We start from the raw sequence: 21,852 nt of genomic DNA on the forward strand, positions 1-21,852 counted from the left end.
CCTCTAAGTAACCTTAGTCTGGTACAGACTTTACGTTACCGAGGCCAACCACCTTGGTGACACATACCTGCCATCCATGACTTTCTTATATAGAAGAATTTGAGCTAGTTCAGTGTGCTGTTTATGCTACAACAGGGGCTCCAGAATCTGTCACCCATGTAGAGTGAGATGCAATACTGCTATTATTTTATTTTGTTCATGTGTAATAGGATACCAGGGTCAATTCTATGCCAAATATAAAGGTCCCTGCACAATGGATCAGAAGCTACTAAGAACTGTTCTTAGCCCAGCACAAAACCGTCCCAGTCTACAAGATATTTGAATTTGATTCTTGAACCTAATTGAGGACTTAATAAAATCTCTTACACATCATTTTTATAAGTAATGAAATCTAATGCTGCCTTTCTGCATAAATGAAGATGTAATGCGTGTATGTGGACTCATGATTAGATATAGTGTCCTAATATGAAAAGATAAACCTATCTCACGAACTGTATTGTAGAACCAGCGTTCATTAGAACACAAAATATTAGCAAATAATGGCATAAAAGAAATAACAACCATGTAAACACTGACAAGTGAAGAACAAGTTTATTGATAAACATAAAAAATGCAGTGAGCCAGCAAATCTAACCAACCAGTGGTCATTGCTTCCAGGACAATATTTATAGATATATTTTAAATTTGCTTCAAGCTTGTTTAACTCTAGAACACAACAAAACCATAATACATTCTGAAAGAAACTGATCACGATACAGCATGGTACATAATAAACTGTAGCCCACCGGGAGGAAACATCCCAGAATTTACCTTGATAAATACATAGTTATATACAGTACATTACTAATTCACTTACCATCTAGAATGGCAATGCGATGGCACAGCAGTAGACCTGAGAGCCATTCAATGTGCTAATAGTCCATTCCAGAAGAGCTCATAGGCTATATATACTGTTGATGGTTTATTTTATTGCATTTTAGCCAATTATGTCTTTTCAGCTCGACAGTCTATAAATTAACAGTGTTTTTTTCGCCTTGTTTTAAGGATCCCAGTATTACTTTTGGGGTTCAGTTTTTACATGTCACTATTTCATACAGAATTGTGCTTTAAATCATTCATGTTTATATGTTCATGGGAACAAAAACAGATGTTACAATCAAAGCCAAGGCTATACATGTGTCCAAACCATTAGTTATGGCATGTTCCTGAGATATCATGCAAATAGCACAGGTGCCAGATATTTTTTGGCACCCGGTACTTACATTTCTTCTCTATGTGACAAATCAATGCATGACTAAGTTTACTTTCTGCCCTGAGGATTAAATAATAGTGATCTGAGCACCATGACATAGTGTCCTATACAAAATCGGTTGCCTACTAATTCTGTACAGTATAAGTTATATTGGCCTTTTTAATATCACACAGCACAGTTGGATTAAACTATCAGATCATATCTATAGACACTGAAACTGGGATCAGTAATAATAAATATGATTGATGATAAAACTGGTAGTGAAGTTTACAGTTACCCACCACCCTACTGCTAATTCATAGGTGGTGCCAATATTAAGAAATGGCAATGTACAAACCTGACATGTTGTTGGGAAAATGTTCAAAAAGTGTGGAAAATTCCAATATAAAATTAACTTGAACTTAGGCAATTGACTCATTTGTGACCCTGAGTGATCACGATGAATGATGGAAATATATATATATATATATATATACATATATATATATATACATATATATAGTGTGTGTCTAGATAGATAGATAGATAGATGTGTATATGTAAGAAGGGGTATTTATGACAAAATGTGGAAGTAGATGAAGGGAAAAATTCCAGCTTCAGAAAAATTTCTAAATCTTATTAGAAAAAGTATTTAAAAAGATTTCATATCATGTTAAAACAGGCAACGCGTTTCGAACGCAAGCTGTCAAAGCTTTGACAAAGAACGCTGCTTGCGTTCGAAACGTCTTGCCTGTTCTAACATGATATGGAATCTTTTTAAAATACTTTTTCTAATAAAATTTTGCAATTTTTATGAAGCTGGAATTTTTCTCTTCATCTACTTCCACATTCGGTCCCATGGAATCCGTGCTTCTACACGCCCACAGCCTTGGTGAGCTGTTTTTTTTCTACTTGCGTATATATGACATAACCACAAATTATGAAGTGATTTAGTACATATGGAGAATTTCATATTTATTGTGTCTCATGTTTCAAACAATGTACTTTTCTGCGTATGTTTTCAGCTCCACACATTTCTATACATGTATTTTACTTGGCACTACTGTACCCTGTAGACTCTACGTCACCCTTTTATGTTAGACATGTAGAATTTAGTTTATATAGTTAGAAACATATGTATAACTTGTACATATAGCTATATATATCAAAAATCAGGTTTCATACAGGAATAATCATGGCCATTTAGGGGTTTTTCTTTTGATAGATTATTTAACTTCTTCTTTAACAGTCTGCACAGAAGTTTAATGGTGTTATATGTATATGGGCACTGGTAAACTAAATTATAGATGTATTACCTCCAAAATTCTCTATAGTTTTTCATTACTTTATTCTATTTATAGATCCATGTGCAACAACTCTTCTTCATAAACTTCCAGTTTGTGGACATGTTGGAGCGCGACCGGTGAGCTCAGAACTACGTTTCCCACAATTCCTCCTGTCGGCTATCTACTACCTTCCGTCCAGTACACCTCCGCCCGGTGGAGAGCCTATCTTGGTCTCCCGTAGAGTGCTAGAGATGGCTCATGTAGATGTTTTCATTAGAAATTACACATATATTGGAATCTGTCTGGAATAGATCACAGGTCTGATGTATGACGTGTAATATAGAAACCCATGGCTGTTACAGCTGATTGTCAAAGGTTTCTGAAGCTGTACTTCCATGTAAATGGTTATTAATGACTGTATTGTTGTGGCTGTGGTTGAGTCCTATTTTAAACAGGATAAAACTGAACCAGACAGGCAAAAATTATATTAGATTATTGACAGTGGTGCACAATGTTATCTGCCATCTCTCGGGCTGGCGCTCATTATATCAGTATTTTGAACCCAAAGTCACAAAATCTGGTACATTTTTGTATCATCTCAACCATGCCTCATTTCATACACTTTTTTACATCTGCGTAATGAGAATATGTGTCTGAGTTACAAAATAATTTTGGTGCACACCATGTATGACACTTTTTTGGAAAACAAAAAATTGTCTGAGAATTCTAGTGTATGTTGCTTAGTTAGCGCCCCAATAAAATAAAATCCCATCTCCTTCCCTCTGATTGTCTTAGACAGTATGTGGGAATTTTGTTATTATTTTTTCCAGGTAAAACTTTCTGTAAAACAAATTCTGATCGTTTCTTAAACCCACAAAATGTTAGTCTGTTATCCCCCTATTTCGACCACTAGAAAAATAACGCAAGGAGCATCATAAAGATCATGCGATTGCAGGTTCTGGAAGTAAAAATGCAAATTACATTACAAATCCTTTTTGATGCAGATTGTAGGATGTAATGTCTCTAAAGATGATTATTTATTGAAGTGCCTCTGACCTGAGACAAACTTCTGTCTACAAGATTAAGTTGACTCTGTTTCCAGGACATGTCTGGCAATGTTTCTGTTTTCCATAACAAAAATATATACCGTACATACAAAAAAAATGATAATGGGGATATATATAAAGCAATTTTATTGTCTCCAAATGTTTTTCTTATCTATAAATGCATACATCTCACTATAACATTGATGCTTTTGGCTGCTTTTCAAGTGATAAAAATTAATTCTGTACGTAAATATGTACGTATTACAATGTATTCTATGTATTTGTGCCCCTTTTATATAGTGAATTGTGAATTGTTAATTAACTTAAACCGCATAGAAAATAAAAACAATTTTTGTTTAGCGGGCCATTGTGATACACTGTGTTCTGCTTAGTACAGAGCCTGAAAGGATGGTGCATGTCACAGAAATACTATCTTTGATGTGCTTTGAATTTCTGTATCATGCACTGACCCCTCAAGACACAAGGACAAGGTCTAAAAGTCCCCATACACATTAGATAAAAGCTAGCTGAACCTTCCAATTTCAGTGGGACCGCATGACCTAATGTGTATGGGGACCTCTCGACTCTCACTCGACAGGTTATTGGGAATATAAGGATTGGGCAATTGAATTTTAAATACTCCATTCTCATGTATTCAGTGAAGATGAGCCATATCCGGTGGATTTTGGCATCAGATTTCCCCCCTCTGCCTATTGGGCCAAAGATAGAGGGGTTGGTTTAGCAAAACTTTTACACTAGAAGACTGGCATAAAAGCTTTAAAAAGCCACAAAATTTTGGAACAACGGGGACTTGCACAAATATTTAGCGATTTTTGCCATTTTTATGCAGTTTGAATCAGCTCTGCAGAATAGGATGGAGCTGTGAAAGAGCTGGGGTGGGATGGGGGCATGGCCAGGCCTGCCCTTAGAAATCATCAAAAATTACGACATTTTGCACGCCAGAAATGCTACTTGACTGGAATAGCATTTCTGGTGCGCTGCAAGGAGACACCCGTCACAAAGGAGATGCGTCAAATTCATTAAGTGGCATGTGCCTCTTAAAGGGAATCTGTCACCCCCTGGGACTTTTCAGGCCGCTAATATGGGCATACAGGTTGGAGCAGGGAACTTGTGCGCAGGCGCCGGCCTACCCAGCACCTGTGCACAAGTTCCCTGCTCCAAAAGGCTGCACAGACGGCAGGGAGAAGAGCGCTGTCCGTACAGGGGAAACAGCGCAGGTGCGGGATCCGGCCGGGACCTGCACTTAACAGGGCAGTGACGTGCAGGGGAGCTGGGGTGAGTATGGAAATAGGGCTAGTAAGCGGGGATTTCTTGGCATCCGGGGGACGCGAAGCTTAGCAGAAATCATTTAATAAAAATGCGATTACACAGAAACCAGACCACTAATATGGGGTATACAGGTAGGTATAGATTCACATTTCTATAACCTGTATGCCCATATTAGAGGTCTGAAAAGTCCCAGGGGGTGACAGATCCCCTTTAATGAATTTGGCACCTTGTACTCCAGCAAGGCTGGTACAGCATAAGCCTGTGCTGCACCAGTCTTCATGAATCGACCCCAGTGGGTTTAGGGGGGTAGAAAGAGATCGCTGTCAGCTGAATTAGCCATTGCTTGTGTACAGCCAACTTAGTACAGTGTATCAGTTTGCAGATGGTATCTCATTAACTCAACTCTTAAATGTATAAATACAGTAAATCAATAGGTTCCATAGAATATGTTCAAAAATTGGTCAAAAATTTTCATATTGAATTTTACTTGTTTGTCACCGGTTTGGATTAAGCAAAAATAGAAACTGATAATAAAAGGCTCTTTTTTTCTGCCTTTTGGAAAATGTTATTTGAAGCTTTAATTTTAAAGTCCTTCTACAAAGAACAAACACAGTATGTGCTGTAAGGCTGCATGTAACAATAATTACCGGTTTCGGAATATCAGAAAGCTAAATCTTTTCAATACAGAATATCTCTTTGTACAAAACAGTAAACAAAACTATATCAAAATAATATGAAGTGCAACTATATGCAAAACGCTGCATACAAAACAGTTCTGAATTTCACCTGTGCAGATAATTTAAGCATTCATATATCTATATAAATATATCTAAAATGTGATGAAGCGGGAAACATTACACATTCTTTTATCTTAAGCTTTTCAATATTGCTAAGCCTGTTTTAGATCATGGAAATCGCGGCCATGTTCTCGGGATGGTATAATAAATAAGTCCCAGCTTTTGCTATACTACCATCCTCAGAATCATCAGTAAAATTACATTTCTATAGTGGCTGTTGTATGTCATTCAATAGATAAAGGCGTATAAGAACACCATATCTCTTCTGAAGATGTCTATTCCATACTACCTTAAACAGTTACAGTTCTGCCCTACCTGCTGATTTTATCATTTTAACCATTTGGCCAAAAGACCTTTGTTTTGATTGAATGCTGGGGTCTAAAAGCATCTAAGATGTTTGCTTTTGACTACCAAGAATGCTAATTTCTCTCTCACTACCTGCTACCATAGCCTCATTAAATCTTCAGGACGTCATGGTACAGAAAGAACTGAAGCATAATACTCTGCATGTACATCATCAGTGTCTCAAAGTGCTCTGTAAGTCTTATAACAGATCTTAATTGGTGTCCTCAACATGGAGATTTTCCATCAGTTGGGTATCAACATCACCTTCGACTGCACTGTCCTCAGCTTGCTTTCCATCACCTACAATCCCATCAGATGACTCTTCTTCCATAGTCTTAGTCCCATCAGATTCTTCATCCTTTATGCTTTCAGTTGACCCTTCCACTAATGGAGAAGAAATCTCTTTAGGCAATAATGGGGTTTCTTCAATCGCCTCATTATTTTGTTGGGTTATTACATCCTCCTGAAGACCATCACTCTTTTGTAAGATATTTCCATCTGATTGGTGGTTCCCATGTATGTCTTCTGCATCATCAGCTTTTGTCTGCTCTTCATTTCTCTTGTTTCGATCGGTCTCATTGTCTTTAAAATTAACTTTTCCTCTTCCTTTCTTTGAATACTTGCTGCGCTTTTCATCTTTGGAAAACCTCAAGTGGAACTGAAATAGGTAAGCAGAAGCATAAACATTAATGGCTTAAATGCCCTGTATTATATTAGAACTACAATTGTATTACAAAAAAACTTAACTCCAATTTTCATCTGGGATAAGCTCCTAATGAAAGAAATTATGGTTTGTCATTATCTCTACTTTATGGCTACACTATCTATGGTAACACTGTCTGCCAATCTTGGCTAGATCTAATCTCACTGTGCCAAGAGCCATACTAGAAGCTGCCTGTACATTTCAATTAACAATACGACTCTTTGAAGATAGATCAAATGTGCTGTACGGATGGTGGAGATATACAAACCAGAGATCAAGGAGAAGCCCTAATGAAAACTGATCATCTCCATCACCAACCCTTGGAGGAGCAAGAATTAGCTTATTAAAACTAGATAGTATTTTATCTCACTTTTAACACTGACACTTTGACTAATGTAAATAACCCCAAAAAGATAAAACGTAAAACCAAGTGAACCTGGAATGTGTTCAGAAATAGGTAATATACATGAATAAGTCTATGCAGCTTGTATTTCACACAAGGCTTTTGTGCTAGTTTAATGTTCTGCATATATTTCATGGAAAGGCAGGAACATGAATACAATTTGCAAACCAAATGAATAGCTCTTTAGTAGGAATAAATAAAAGCACAAAGTTTTAGCTTCTCGTATAAACAATTTGATGAGCAGTTAAAGGAAAAGGCCACTTTGAATAAAAAAAAAAGATGGTCCCTTGAGTTTTTATAAAAAACATGTGAAACGAAAATACTTTTATTTCCAACTGTCCACAGATGTCCCGATAAAATCCTCAGTCCTGGCAGCTCCACTCCTGGCCCTGTGTGTGACACAAGAGATGATTGATGTGTTGGCACACCTTCAGAGCCGGGTGTGACAGTGTTGGCACACCTTCAGAGCCGGGTGTGACAGTGTTGGCACACCTTCAGAGCCGGGTGTGACAGGGTTGGCTCACTGTCTATGCATTGGCTGTGACAGAGAAGAGGGCTGGCGTAACTTTTAGAAGAGCAATGAGCCAGATCCCTTCACACACAATTTGGATGTCGTGTCAGCAGGGGAGTTGCCATGACCTGGGAACAAGACTGTCATTAAGACATCGTTGGACGTTAGGACATAGCAGAAATTTCATTTATTATGTAAAAGAGAGATAGAACACATTGAAACAAATATATATTTTTTTATTCGACAAATGTTCAAATTAAGTAAGCTTAAATAACATTATGTGATAAAATCAACCCTTTTTAACCCCTTCTTGACTTACGGTGTAGCAGTAGTGTGCATGTCAGGTGATTATATATGGAGCGGACTCATGAGCCCACACCATATCCGGCTGATGTGGACTGAAGCTGGACTTGTTAGGCTGTGAGCCCACGATGCGTTTTTGGTGCGTATTTGCAGCGCGTAAACGCTCCAGAAACACATTGCATACCTTATCCCATGACTTCCTATGACATTCTGCAAGTTCTGTGCACATGGTCCGTATTTTTTCTGCGCAGATTTTACTCGCAGAAAAAATACGGACATGACCAATTCTTGTGCGTTTCTGCGTGCGTATTTGCCTATACAATGCATTGGAAAAAAGCATGGCAAATACGCATGCAAATACGCGTCAAAAACGCATGTAAAAAACGCATGCGTTTTTCTGCCAAGGAGATGCAGAAATGCTCAGGAAAATTTCTGCTTCATTTCTGCATCGTGGGCACATAGCCTTAATGCAGCTCTCAATGTTATCATATTCTGCCATGTTGTTAAAAGTTATAGTCATTATAGATGAAACAGTGAAAATGTGAACGTAGCTAACAATACACGTGAACATTTACATCTTGACGAAAAATAATTCTAAAACATCTGGCAATGTTAAAATTGTTCTGTAAACCGCCATCTTATTTGGCTTTTTCGTTTTCTCCATAGGGAGCTCATATTCTGTCTAGAGTGTAAATGTATTGGCAAACAGTACATAAATTAATGAAGTTAATTATACACTTTGACACAAAGTAACAACTAGTTTTAAGTGATTTCTACTGAATAGAAACTACAATACTTTATATTAACAGTGCCGCTAAATGTTTATCTCCAGATATGAAAAAGCACAGTTTGTTGTTGTAGGTGCCATTATACTGTACAGCCCAAAAGTTTGGACACACCTTCTCATTTAAAGAGTTTTCTGTATTTTCATGACTTTGAAAATTGTACATTCACACTAAAGGCATCAAAACTATGAATTGACACATGTGGAATTATATACTTAACAAAAAAGTGTGAAACAACTGAAAATATGTCTTATATTCTAGGTTCTTCAAAGTAGCCACCTTTTGCTTTGATGACTGCTTTGCACGCTCTTGGCATTCTCTTGATGAGCTTCAAGAGGTAGTCACCGGAAATGGTTTTCACTTCACAGTTGTGCCCTGTCAGGTTTAATAAGTGGGATTTCTTGCCTTATAAATGGGGTTGGGACCATCAGTTGTGTTGTGCAGAAGTCTGGTGGATACACAGCTGATAGTCCTACTGAATAGACTGTTAGAATTTGTATTATGGCAAGAAAAAAGCAGCTAAGTAAAGAAAAACGAGTGGCCATCATTACTTTAAGAAATGAAGGTCAGTCAGTCCAAAAAATTAGGCAAACTTTGACAGTGTCCCCAAGTGCAGTTGCAAAAACCATCAAGCGCTACAAAGAAACTGGCTCACATGAGGACCGCCCCAAGAAAGGAAGACCAAGAGTCACCTCTGCTTCTGAGGATAAGTTTATCCGAGTCACCAGCCTCAGAAATCGCAGGTTAACAGCAGCTGAGATTAGAGATCAGGTCAATGCCACACAGAGTTCTAGCAGCAGACACATCTCTACAACAACTGTTAAGAGGAGACTTTGTGTAGCAGACCTTCATGGTAAAATAGCTGCTAGGAAACCACTGCTAGGGACAGGCAACAAGCAGAAGAGACTTGTTTGGGCTAAAGAACACAAGGAATGGACATTAGACCAGTGGAAATCTGTGCTTTGGTCTGATGAGTCCAAATTTGAGATCTTTGGTTCCAACCACCGTGTCTTTGTGCGACGCAGAAAAGGTGAACGGATGGACTCTATATGCCTGGTTCCCACCGTGAAGCATGGAGGAGGAGGTGTGATGGTGTGGGGGTGCTTTGCTGGTGACACTGTTGGGGATTTATTCAAAATTGAAGGCATACTGAACCAGCATGGCTACCACAGCATCTTGCAGCGGCATGCTATTCCATCCGGTTTGCGTTTAATTGGACCATCATTTATTTTTCAACAGGACAATGACCCCAAACACACCTCCAGGCTGTGTAAGGGCTATTGGACCAAGAAGGAGAGTGATGGGGTGCTACGCCAGATGACCTGGCCTCCACAGTCACCAGACCTGAACCCAATCGAGATGGTTTGGGGTGAGCTGGACCGCAGAGTGGAGGCAAAAGGGCCAACAAGTGCTAAGCATCTCTGGGAACTCCTTCAAGATTGTTGGAAGACCATTTCTGGTTACTACCTCTTGAAGCTCATCAAGAGAATGCCAAGAGTGTGCAAAGCAGTCATCAAAGCGAAAGGTGGCTACTTTGAAGAACCTAGAATATAAGACACATTTTCAGTTGTTTCACACTTTTTTGTTTAGTATATAATTCCACATGTGTTAATTCATAGTTTTGATGCCTTCAGTGTGAATGTACAATTTTCATAGTCATGAAAATACAGAAAAATCTTTAAATGAGAAGGTGTGTCCAAACTTTTGGTCTGTACTGTACATCTATGCAAATACCTTTAGGCAGTGGTTGGCCATATTTCAGAAGCTTAACAATATCTGTTAATTCTGTTGTATTTCAATGTGAGATTCAAGGAAATAACAAAAACACACTTTGGGATTTTTGTTGTACAGTGTAATTTTGCTAGTTTTTTAACTCCATGTTTGCACATGACAAAATGAACTCTAAAAACTATGAAGATAAATGATTAAAGGGAATCTGTCAGAATCTGAGAGCAGCCTGATGAAGGAAAAGAGATCCTGAATCCAGTCATGTATCACTTAGTTTACTGGGTGCAGTTAATGGGGGGTCATTGTGGGGCCATCATACTGTGTTCAGGCAATATGGGGGTATCATACTGTGCTGGAGGTACTGTAGGTCATTATACTGGGCATGTGGAGAGTACTGTGGCATAATACTCTACGGGAACTATGAATACTCTACGGGAACTATGAAAGAGGTATGTATCATAGTGTGTGAGAAAACTAAGGGGTTGCCATCGGGGCAATGTTACTGTATTTATACTGCAACACATGTCCCTGAAAGGGGGTCCTTGATTTTATTTTTATCATGTTAAAAAAAAAATCATACCAAGAAGAATTATTTTAAAACTTTCTCCACCTTTAATGTCACCCATAATCTGTACTTATCAATTGAGAAAGAGACTAAAATCATTTTGAGGTGTTCAAATTAAAATAAAACTAAAATAATACGGTTGCATAAGAGTGAAAAAACTCCTCTAATTGGGGATGTGTTTATGTTCAGAATTAGCCCATCACATTTAAACTCATGTTAAATAGTAGTCAGTGCCCAGCTGCCATCATTTACTGTGATTCTGATTAACCCCATATAAAGCTTAGCTATTCTAATTGGATTTTCTTGACATGTTCTTAGCTGCATTTTACAGCAAAAGTCATGGTCCGTAAACAGCTTCCAACACAGCAAAGGGATCTCATTGTTGAAAGTTATCATTTAGAAGAAGGGGACAATAAATCTTCAAGGCATTAGATATTCCATGGAATATTGTGAAGATGGTCATCAAGAAGAGGCTTAAATTTGACACAACAGTGACATTACCTACAACTGGATGCCTCTCAAGAATTGATGAAATGACAAGAAGAAACTTTCTCCAGGAGGCTGCCAAGGAAGGTTGCCAATATGCTTACAGAAACATTAAAAGAGCTACAGAAATCTCTGCTAGGTACTGATTGTGTACTGCATGTGACAGTAATCTCCCAAATTCATCATGTGTCTAGCTTGTGCAGTAAGGTGGTAACAAGTAAGACTTTTCTTGCAAAGAAAAACATCCAAACCAGACATGTTTTGCGAAAACCTACATCAAGTCTGCCAAAAGCATGTGGTAAAACGTCATGAGGCCAAGTTTGAACTTTTTGGCCATAATTCCTAAAGGTATGTTTGTCGCAATGCCAACACTGTGCATCATCAAAAGATCACCAAACCGACAATGAATCATGGTGGAGTCAGTATTATGCTTTGGGGCTGTTTTTAGGTAGATGGAGCTGGTGCTTTAGTAAAATTGGAAGGAATTATGAACGGTTCTAATTAGTCCATTTTGCAAGAAAATCTTCAGGCCTAAAGATGAAGAGGAATTTCATCTTTCAGCATGGCAATGACCGTAAGCACAGTTCCAAATAAACAAAAGAATGGCTTCGCTAGTGGAAGATCAAAGTTTTGGAATGGCCCAGCCAGAGCTCAGACCTCAATCCAATTGAAAACTTGCGGGTTGACCTGAAGAGGGCGCTGTACACAGTAGATTCTAAATGTTACATTATATACCGCGTGCAAAATTATTAGGCAAATGAGTATTTTGATCACATGATATTTTTTATACATGTTGTCCTACTCCAAGCTGCATAGGCTTGAGAACCAACCACCAATTAAGTAAATCTTGTGATGTGCATCTCTGTAATGAGGAGGGGTGTTGACGAATGACATCAACACCCTATATAAAGTGTGCTTAATTATTAGGCAACTTCCTTTCCTTTGGCAAAATGGGTCAGAAGAGAGATTTGACGGGCTCTGAAAAGTCCAAAATTGTGAGATGTCTTGCAGAGGGATGCAGCAGTCTTGAAATTTCCAAACTTATGAAGCGTGATCACCGAACAATCAAGCATTTCATGGCAAATAGCCAACAGGGTCGCAAGAAGCGTGTTGGTCAAAAAAGGTGCAAAATAACTGCCCATGAATTGAGGAAAATCAAGCGTGAAGCTGCCAAGATGCCATTCGCCACCAGTTTTGCCATATTTCAGAGCTGCAACGTTACTGGAGTATCAAAAAGCACAAGGTGTGCGATACTCAGGGACATGGCCAAGGTAAGGAAGGCTGAAAAACTACCACCTTCGAATAAGAAACATAAGATAAAACGTCAAGAATGGGACAAGAAATATCTTAAGACTGATTTTTCAAAGGTTTTATGGACTGATGAAATGAGAGTGACTCTTGATGGGCCAGATGGATGGGCCAGAGGCTGGATCAGTAAAGGGCAGAGAGCTCCGACTCAGACGCCAGCAAGGTGGAGGTGGGGTACTGGTATGGGCTGGTATCATCAAAGATGAACTTGTGGGACCTTTTCGGGTTGAGGATGGAGTGAAGCTCAACTCCCAGACCTACTGCCAGTTTCTGGAGGACAACTTCTTCAAGCAGTGGTACAGGAAGAAGTCGGTATCGTTCAAGAAAAACATGATTTTCATGCAGGACAATGCTCCATCACATGCATCCAACTACTCCACAGCGTGGCTGGCCAGTAAAGGTCTAAAAGAAGACAAAATAATGACATGGCCCCCTTGTTCACCTGATCTGAACCCCATAGAGAACCTGTGGTCCATCATAAAATGTGATATCTACAGGGAGGGAAAACAGTACACCTCTCGGAACAGTGTCTGGGAGGCTGTGGTGGCTGCTGCACGCAATGTTGATTGAAAACAGATCAAGCAACTGACAGAATCTATGGATGGAAGGCTGTTGAGTGTCATCGTAAAGAAAGGTGGCTACAGTGCTGGCCAAAAGTATTGGCACCCCTGTAATTCTGTCAGATAATACTCAGTTTCTTCCTGAAAATGATTGCAATCACAAATTCTTTGGTATTATTCTCTTCATTTAATTTGTCTTCAATGAAAAAAACACAAAAAGAATAGTCCTAAAGCCAAATTGGATATAATTCCACACCAAACCTAAAAAAGGGGGTGGACAAAAGTATTGGCACCGTTTGAAAAATCATGTGATGCTTCTCTACTTCATGTAATTAACAGCACCTGTAACTTACCTGTGGCACCTAACAGGTGTTGGCAATAACTAAATCACACTTGCAGCCAGTTAACATGGATTAAAGTTGACTCAACCTCTGTCCTGTGTCCTTGTGTGTACCACATTGAGCATGGAGAAAAGAAAGAAGACCAAAGAACTGTCTGAGGACTTGAGAAACCAAATTGTGAGGAAGCATGAGCAATCTCAAGGCTACAAGTCCATCTCCAAAGACCTGAATGTTCCTGTGTCTTCCGTGCGCAGTGTCATCAAGAAGTTTAAAGCCTATGGCACTGTGGCTAACCTCCCTAGATGTAGACGGAAAAGAAAAATTGACGAGAGATTTCAACGCAAGATTGTGCAGATGGTGGATAAAGAACCTCGACTAACATCCAAACAAGTTCAAGCTGCCCTGCAGTCCGAGGGTACAACAGTGTCAACCCGTACTATCCGTTGGCGTCTGAATGAAAAGGGACTGTATGGTAGGATACCCAGGAAGACCCCACTTCTTACCCCGAGACATAAAAAAGCCAGGCTGGAGTTTGCCAAAACTTACCTGAGAAAGCCTAAAACGTTTTGGAAGAATGTTCTCTGGTCATATGAGACAAAAGTAGAGCTTTTTGGGAAAAAGCATCAACATAGAGTGTACAGGAAAAAAAAAGAGGCATTCAAAGAAAAGAACACGGTCCCTACAGTCAAACATGGCGAAGGTTCCCTGATGTTTTGGGGTTGCTTTGCTGCCTCTGGCACTGGACTGCTTGACCGTGTGCATGGCATTATGAAGTCTGAAGACTACCAACAAATTTTGCAGCATAATGTAGGGCCCAGTGTGAGAAAGCAGGGTCTCCCTCAGAGGTCATGGGTCTTCCAGCAGGACAATGACCCAAAACACACTTCCAAAAGCACTATAAAATGGTTTGAGAGAAAGCACTGGAGACTTCTAAGGTGGCCAGCAATGAGTCCAGACCTGAATCCCATAGAACACCTGTGGATAGATCTCAAAATGGCAGTTTGGAGAAGGCACCCTTCAAATATCAGGGACCTGGAGCAGTTTGCCAAAGAAGAATGGTCTACAATTCCAGCAGAGCATTGTAAGAAACTCATTGATGGTTACCGGAAGCGGTTGTTCGCAGTTATTTTGGCTAAAGGTTGTGCAACCAAGTATTAGGCTGAGGATGCCAATACTTTTGTCCGGCCCTTTTTTGGAGTTGTGTGTGAAATGATCAGTGATTTGATTTTTGCTTCATTCTCTTTTGTGTTTTTTCCTTGCAAGCAAATTAAATGAAGATAATAATACCAAAGAATTTGTGATTGCAATCATTTTCAGGAAGAAACTGAGTATTATCTGACAGATTTGCAGGGGTGCCAATACTTTTGGCCAGCACTGTATATTCATCACTAATTTTTTTTGTTTTTGTTTTTGCATGTCAGAAATGTTTATTTCTAAATTTTGTGCACTGATATTGGTTTACCTGGTCAAAATAAACAAGTGAGATGGGATTATATTTGGTTTTTATTAAGTTGCCTAATAATTCTGCACAGTAATAGTTACCTGCACAAACAGATATCCTCCTAAGATAGCCAAATCTAAAAAAAACCCACTCCAACTTCCAAAAATATTAAGCTTGGATATTTATGAGTCTTTTGGGTTGATTGAGAACATAGTTGATGATCAATAATAAAAATAATCCTCTAAAATACAACTTGCCTAATAATTCTGCACACAGTGTAGATGGAAAAAGTTCTGAAACGACTCTTTTTGTGGGGACACTCAGGGGATATTACTACTGTACGTGTGGGAGATTTAGAGCATATTACTGTATGTGAGGGACTCAGGGGACACCATTATGTGGGGGGAAGACTCACTGGATGTTATAACTATGTGCTGGAACTCGGGACATTATTACAGTATGTAAGGGGACATTATTACTTTTCTTGAAGCATTCGGGGAATTATTAATTGTTAAGAAGACACTTAGGAGACATTATTACTTTAGAAGCAATCAGGGGACAATATTCAATATGCACTTAAAGATGCATTATATCATTACGGGGGTATTCAAGGTATTGTAACCTTCAAGGGGCATACAAGAGGCATTATTTTTTAGGGGGCAAAATATGGCCAACATAACTTTCTAGGGCACTCACAGAGGGGATTAATATTATCTAAGGGGGCAAGTTTACTGTCTAGAGGGCACAAATGTGGGACACTAAGAGGCGTACTGTTACCTTACCATACAGCAGATGTAGTAATCTATGCTAACCACTGGGTCACCATGCTACTCAACAGGATGAGACAGATGGGGGAACTGAAAAGGTGAGAAATCAAATGTGTATTTGTTGTAAATTATGCAGGCAGGTTGTGGCTGGAAGAATTCATCATGTGGGTCTGGGCTAGATGGAAATGATTGGAAAAGTGAATGACTTAATAAAAAAAAACATCTATATCTATAACTGTATTGTAAGCTCTTATGTGTTCTGCATGACTGGTATCTACCACTATACAGTCAACATATGGTAATATCGGTGTTGGTCTTTGTATAGTCATTTATACTTCAGTATGATCAACTGCTGAAGTTCCTTTTTCTCCACTATCATTGGGGTAAAATAGGATAGTTGTAAATATAGTTACCTAGATTAGGGGTCCACTCAGATGTGTTTTGACAACCCTGTGCTGAATCCCTCGTTACATCTTTATCTTGGTGTATGCGGAACAGGAACTTTTGACTTCCTTGTACACCAAGGCCTGAGCGTCACTGCTACCCTAAAATCCCTTAGGCTGTGTGCCCACTATGCATTTTTTAAGCGTTTCCGCAGCGGCAATTCCGCTGCAAAAACGCTTAAAAACCGCTTGGCAGAAGGTCTGCCATGTTCCCCAATAATGATAATCCGCATGTGCTGTGCACATGCTGCGGAAATTTCCGCTGCGGATTATCATTGCGGAAAAATCCGCAGCACTACCAATTTTTTTGCGTAAACGCGGCGTTTTCGCCGCCATTGACTTGCATTGAATCGCATGACATCCGCATCACTGCATATGCAGATGCGAATTACATGCGTTTCAATGTGCGGATGGTACCCGGGTCTGGAGAAGAGATGACTCTCCTCCAGACCCGGGTACCATAGTACCTGTAAAAAAAAGAATAAAATAAAAAATAAATATTATACTCACCTTCTGATGGCCCCCAGAGTCCTTGTCTCTGCTTGCCGGAAGCTCGCGGTAGATTAAAGGACCTGCAGTGACATCATTTAGACAAGTGACGGGTCACGCGAAACTGACGTCGGCAGGTCCTTAAATCTACCGCGAGCTGCCGGCAAGCCAAAACAAGGACACTGGGGGCCATCAGAAGGTAAGTATATATTTATTTTTTACCATTTTTTCGGTCACACTATAAATCCATGCCGTTTGCATGGATTTATATAGTGTGACCAAGTTGACAAGCACTTTCCAAGTGATGCAAAAATCGTTTGGAGAGCGCTTGACAACCCGCATGCGGAAATGCAAGTGAAGAACGCTTCACATCCGCTTGTCCCTGGCAGGAAAAAAGCAAGTACAATCCGCATGTACAATCCGCATGCGTTTTTTCTGCCAGGGAGATGCAGAAATGCTCAGGAAAAATCCAGAGCATTTCTGCATCGTGGGCACATAGCCTTAAAGCTATTCCACATCTATGAAAATATTAACTGGTATCTGACATGCTATGGTACACCTTCTTATATTCACATGATGTATTAAATGAACTTCTGTTACCTTTGGTTCCTTCTTCTTGGTCTTATGGGGCAGTGTTGGTCTCTGCATGAACACAATTTGCTTGGTAGTCACATTGCCATCCCTGGAAAAAGAGATTAATGAATGAATAAAATGTTTTATCGGTCACCACAATGCAAATGTCACCCAGCCGTTTGCCATTAACCATGTGTCCTGAATTTCCATTTAGATTAAAATCATACTATGCAGAAATGGTGACAACTGGGATTGAGAAAATCCTCCAGAAGGATACAAGTGGAACACAATTTATTTCCAAAATATGAGCGCAGATGTATGAATCCCTAGCTATCTATGCCAGGAGGCCATTATGTAACAGGTTACCCTTGAAGAAAATCATAATGAGCATAACCTATTCCTCTGACTGCCATTTCAAGTATTACTCAAATATATAAATGAAATTTGACAGAAGTACCATCTTATTTCCTACTCTGAAATTTTAATTTATAGATCACCTCTCACACGTCAAACCAACACATCATACTTGTCTACAGTCTAAAGTAAGGGTATGTGCACACGATGCAGAAATGAAGCAGAAAATTTCTGCATCATTTCTGCATCTCCCTGGCAGAAAAAACGCATGCAGATTGTGCATGCGTTTTTCCTGCAGAATACATGCGGATCCACATGCAGATTCACATGCGTTTCCGCATGCAGATTGACAAGCGCTTTCCAGGCGATGTTAGCATCACTTGGAAAGTGCTTGACAACTAGGTCACACTGTATAAATCAATGCAAACAGCATGGATTTATACAGTGTGAACCGAGAGAGTGTATATACTTACCTCCGATGGCCCGCGCTGTCCTGCTCACTCCGTTCTCCCGGCAACTTTGAATTGAAAGACCTGCCGACGTCAGCGTCACGTGACCCGTCACATGACTCTGACGTCACCGCAGGTCCTACAACTCACTGCAAGTGCCGGGAACCAAGCGGGAGCGCTGCGCGGGCCGACAGAAGGTAAGAATACATTTATTTTTTATTTTATTCTTCTTTTTACAGCTTTTTTAATGGTACCTGGGTGTGGAGGAGAGTCTCCTCTCCTCCACACCCGGGTACCATCCGCACATTAGAACGCACCAATTACGCAAGTACAAATGCTGTCTTGCGGAATTGGCGCGTTCTAATGCAAGTCAATGGCGGCGAAATCGCCGCGTTTCCGCAAAATTAATTGACATGCTGCGGATTTTTGACCGCAGCGTTAACGCTGCGGAAAAATTCGCATCATGGGCACAGCACATGCGGATTTCCATTGGGGAACATTGCTGCCCTTCTACCATGCGTTTTTCATGCGTTTCCGCGGCGTTTACGCAACTGCAAAAACGCCGCGGAAACGCATGAAATACGCATCGTGTGAACACAGCCTAAGAAGCACAATGCAAACTAGAAGAGGAAATACATCCATAGTTGAGGTTTCGTGTAATTGACCATATATCTCCACTTAGAAAAGGTGGTCATAGAGTTAAAATACCCAAAAGAGAGAATTGATGTGGATTTCGAAATGGAATACTTTAAGACCTAATGCCCTCAATGTGGAGTATAAAATGAATTCTATCCTACGCGGTGTTTGCTTGCCCCTATCCCTCTAGTGTCCCTTCTTGAGATTGCTGCAGTGCATTTTAAGTGATTATTAATTCTCTTTTCTAGAAATATTTATTGCACACTGGACATCACATATTACTCTGATGACTCATCTTATACAAGGAACGTTATTCTTTGAAGATTTACTTCACAATAAAATATTCTATGTAATGTGATTTATCTACAGCCACATCACCCTGAACACATCTGATCTTGGAAGCTACGCAGGGTTGGACCTGGTTAGTGCTTGGATGGGAGACTGCCTGTGAATACCAAGTGCTGTTTGGCATGTATGTCACTCTTTCCACTTTTGACTATTAGGCTGCGTGCCCACGATGCGTTTATTAAGCGTTTTTGCAGTGGCAATTCCGCTGCAGAGACTCTTAAAAAACGCATTGTAGAAGGCCTGCCATGTCCCCCAATGATAATCCGTATGTGCTGTGCACATGCTGCGGAAATTTCCGCTGCAGATTATCATTGGGGAAAAAAACGCAGCACTACCAATAATTATGCGGAAGTGCTGCGTTTTCGCCGCCATTGACTTGCATTGGAGCGCATGGACTCCGCATCACTGCATCTGTACATGTGGAATCCATGCATTTCAAAGTGCGGATGGTACCCGGGTGTGGAGGAGAGGAGACTCTCCTCCGGACCCGGGTACCATAGAACCTGTAAAAAAAAAAGAATAAAATAAAAAATAAATATTATACTTACCATCTGACGGCCCCCGCTGCGCTTGTCCTCCCATGCCGGCAGCTCGATGGACTGAAGGACCTGCGCTGACGTCATAGTCATGTGATGGCAGGTCCTTCAGTGTAGTGTACCGCGAGCTGCCGGCAAGCCAGGACGGAGCGAAGCAAGACTCTGGGGGCCATCGGAAGGTAAGAATAGATTTATTTTTTACCATTCTTTCGGTCACACTATGTAAATCCATGCCGGTTGCATGGATTTATATAGTGTGACCAAGTTGTCAAGCACTTTCCAACTGATGTTAAAATCGCTTGGAAAGCGCTTGTCAACCCGCATGCGGAAATGCATGTGAAGAACGCTTCACATCCACATGTCCCTGGCAGGAAAACGCATGTACAATCCGCATGTACAATCCGCATGCGTTTTTTCTGCCAGGGAGATGCAGAAACGCTCAGGAAAAAATCCGGAGCATTTCTGCATCGTGGGCACATAGCCTTAGAATTGATCCTTTATGCTCAGCTTCTCCAGGTAATTTGGACTCTTTATGGATTGTGAGTGGAGTGATGGGTCTGTCATTAGATCCAGCCCTCCTCACATATCTTTTCATCTCAGTTGTACCAGCCCCAGCTCCTGGGGGATTCCGTGGGATTCTCTTGGGTCATTCCTATATTTGCCTTGCAGCTTGGGATCTCTCCTGCCTGTCTATAGAGTGCTGCTGTTATTGCTAGTACATTTGCTCTGTAACTAGATCACATTTCCAACACCATCTAATGTGCGGCACTGTATCTGGCTTCCTTCACACATTATGTCATTTCACATCCCTTTCTTACTACTGAATGAGTGCGGACATGTGCACAGCGCTCACTGACCTTTTCCAAAATGGCGCCAGTTACTTCAATCCTCAGATTGCACACCTGCCTTTTATTCTGACATGTGCATTGGGCTGGTATTTACCTGCATAATTAAGCACTATTTCACTTTTTCTTTACACTGCGATACTATAATACCTTCACTTACAGTTATTTTTAATGTATCTGCACATGGTCATATATCTGTATATTGTATATTCACCTTGTATATGTATTTTTATGTATGTTTTATAACATTGTATAATCATCTTCCTAATCACTTTGCTTTTAAACATATGACATTTCTATCCTATCACTGCTTGAGAAAGGTTCATACCGCAGAACCGAAACGTTACCATTGCCACTATGGGTTAATAAGCTACTGTTTATTTTGCTATATTGGTGGGTTTCCTCCATTTGTTACTTTTTATCTGGATGGTTTGGTTTATGCCAGGGATGCTCTGCACCCACTTTACCCTGGTGCTGCTCCTGCTTCTCTATCTCCACAGTATCTATATATGCATATTTTTTTTTTAAATGTTGGTACATTTTGTACTGACTCTACAGCGCTGAAAAAAAAAAAAAAAATTATATATATATATATATATATATATATATATATTTATATATAGTACAGACCAAAAGTTTGGACACACCTTCTCATTTAAAGATTTTTCTGTATTTTCATGACTATGAAAATTGTACATTCACACTAAACGCATCAAAACTATGAATTAACACATGTGGAATTATATACTTAACAAAAAAGTGTGAAACAACTGAAAATATGTCTTATATTCTAGGTTCTTCAAAGTAGCCACCTTTTGCTTTGATGACTGCTTTGCACACTCTTGGCATTCTCTTGATGAGCTTCAAGAGGTAGTCACCGGAAAAGGTTTTCACTTCACAGGTGTGCCCTGTCAGGTTTAATAAGTGGGATTTCTTGCCTTATAAATAGGGTTGGGACCATCAGTTGTGTTGTGCAGAAGTCAGGTGGATACACAGCTGATAGTCCTACTGAATAGACTGTTAGAATTTGTATTAAGGCAAGAAAAGAGCAGCTAAGTAAAGAAAAACGAGTGGCCATCATTACTTTAAGAAATGAAGGTCAGTCAGTCCGAAAAATTGTGCAAACTTTGAAACTGTTCAAAAAGTGCAGTTGCAAAAACCATCAAGCAACTTGGAAATCTGTGCTTTGGTCTGATGAGTCCAAATTTGAGATCTTTGGTTCCAACCACCGTGTCTTTGTGCGACGCAGAAAAGGTGAACGGATGGACTCTACATGCCTGGTT

At 39.9% G+C, this 21,852-nt stretch overlaps 1 protein-coding gene across 1 annotated transcript in view; it reads right to left on the bottom strand.

Moving 5' to 3' along the window:
* Positions 1–1,560: 1,560 nt before the first annotated feature.
* RFTN1 (raftlin, lipid raft linker 1) overlaps positions 1,561–21,852 on the bottom strand; it is a 448,879-nt gene continuing 428,587 nt past the window's right edge. The window contains exons 9-10 of the mRNA XM_073677942.1: positions 17,429–17,510; positions 1,561–6,653 (exon numbers count right to left, since the gene is read on the bottom strand). Of these exons, the coding sequence (XP_073534043.1) occupies positions 6,207–6,653; positions 17,429–17,510 (529 nt within the window). The 3' untranslated portion in view covers positions 1,561–6,206. The remainder of the gene's footprint in view (positions 6,654–17,428; positions 17,511–21,852) is intronic.

This window comes from Phyllobates terribilis, unplaced genomic scaffold (genome assembly GCF_046119375.1).
Source record: "Phyllobates terribilis strain yellow unplaced genomic scaffold, ASM4611937v1 Scaffold_4__5_contigs__length_816908805, whole genome shotgun sequence".
Lineage (NCBI taxonomy): Eukaryota > Metazoa > Chordata > Amphibia > Anura > Dendrobatidae > Phyllobates > Phyllobates terribilis.